Below are 687 nucleotides of genomic sequence, written 5' to 3'. Positions count from 1 at the left end.
CTGATGCGGTGGTTCCCGCGGGCAGCAGCCTCTGACCAGTCCTCACTCCTGCAGGGCGAGAAGGGTCCCCAAGGCCCGGCGGGCCGTGACGGCCTGCAGGGTCCCGTGGGGCTCCCAGGTCCAGCTGGCCCTGTGGGTCCCCCTGGAGAAGATGGAGACAAGGTGAGAGTTGGGGGAGCCGGGCAGCAGCCTGGGACCAGGGACAGTGGCCGGCCCACTTCGCCCGGCAAGGTCCCCCTCCTGGGGCACCGAGGCCACGGGGCTCTGGCCTGCCGGGTGGAGACAGCCACGCCTCGGCTTAGCTCCGTTGGGCGGTGGGGCCCCGGGCCCTCGTGGGGCGCCCCCGGCGGGGCAGTCACCTCCGGCGCCGCCCGTCCTGGCCTTGCGAGCACAGGGCTGGCCGTGTGCCGCGCGGGGCCCTGGGGTCCTGTCGTCCTGGCCGGCCGCACCCTGCCCTGTGGTGAGACCTGCCAGGGCCCCGGCTCGCGCCCAGTCTGGGGTCCACGGCACCGTGGCCGGGTGGGGGCGCGGATCTAGAAAGCGGCGGGCGGCGGGCTGACGGCCTCCTGCCTTCGCAGGGGGAGATCGGGGAGCCCGGACAGAAGGGGAGCAAGGGGGACAAAGGCGAGCAGGTGAGTGGCCCGGGGCGCGGGGCGGACGCGCCCTCCTGTGAGCGCCAAGGCCCGG

The 687-nt window shown here is 75.3% G+C and overlaps 1 protein-coding gene across 1 annotated transcript in view; it reads left to right on the top strand.

Moving 5' to 3' along the window:
* The window catches only part of LOC101623468 (collagen alpha-1(XI) chain-like), a gene marked incomplete at its 5' end in the record, with an annotated part of 28,152 nt that overhangs the window by 9,533 nt on the left and 17,932 nt on the right, over positions 1-687 (top strand). The window contains 2 exons of the mRNA XM_012721180.1: positions 55-162; positions 579-669. Coding sequence (XP_012576634.1) covers positions 55-162; positions 579-669 — 199 coding nt within the window. The remainder of the gene's footprint in view (positions 1-54; positions 163-578; positions 670-687) is intronic.

The sequence above is a fragment of the Condylura cristata genome, unplaced genomic scaffold (genome assembly GCF_000260355.1).
Source record: "Condylura cristata isolate star-nosed mole 26May11 unplaced genomic scaffold, ConCri1.0 scaffold00006, whole genome shotgun sequence".
In the NCBI taxonomy this organism is placed as follows: Eukaryota; Metazoa; Chordata; class Mammalia; order Eulipotyphla; family Talpidae; genus Condylura; species Condylura cristata.
The sequence above is the reverse complement of the archived record's forward strand: the minus strand, read 5'-3'. Positions and strand labels throughout refer to the sequence as shown.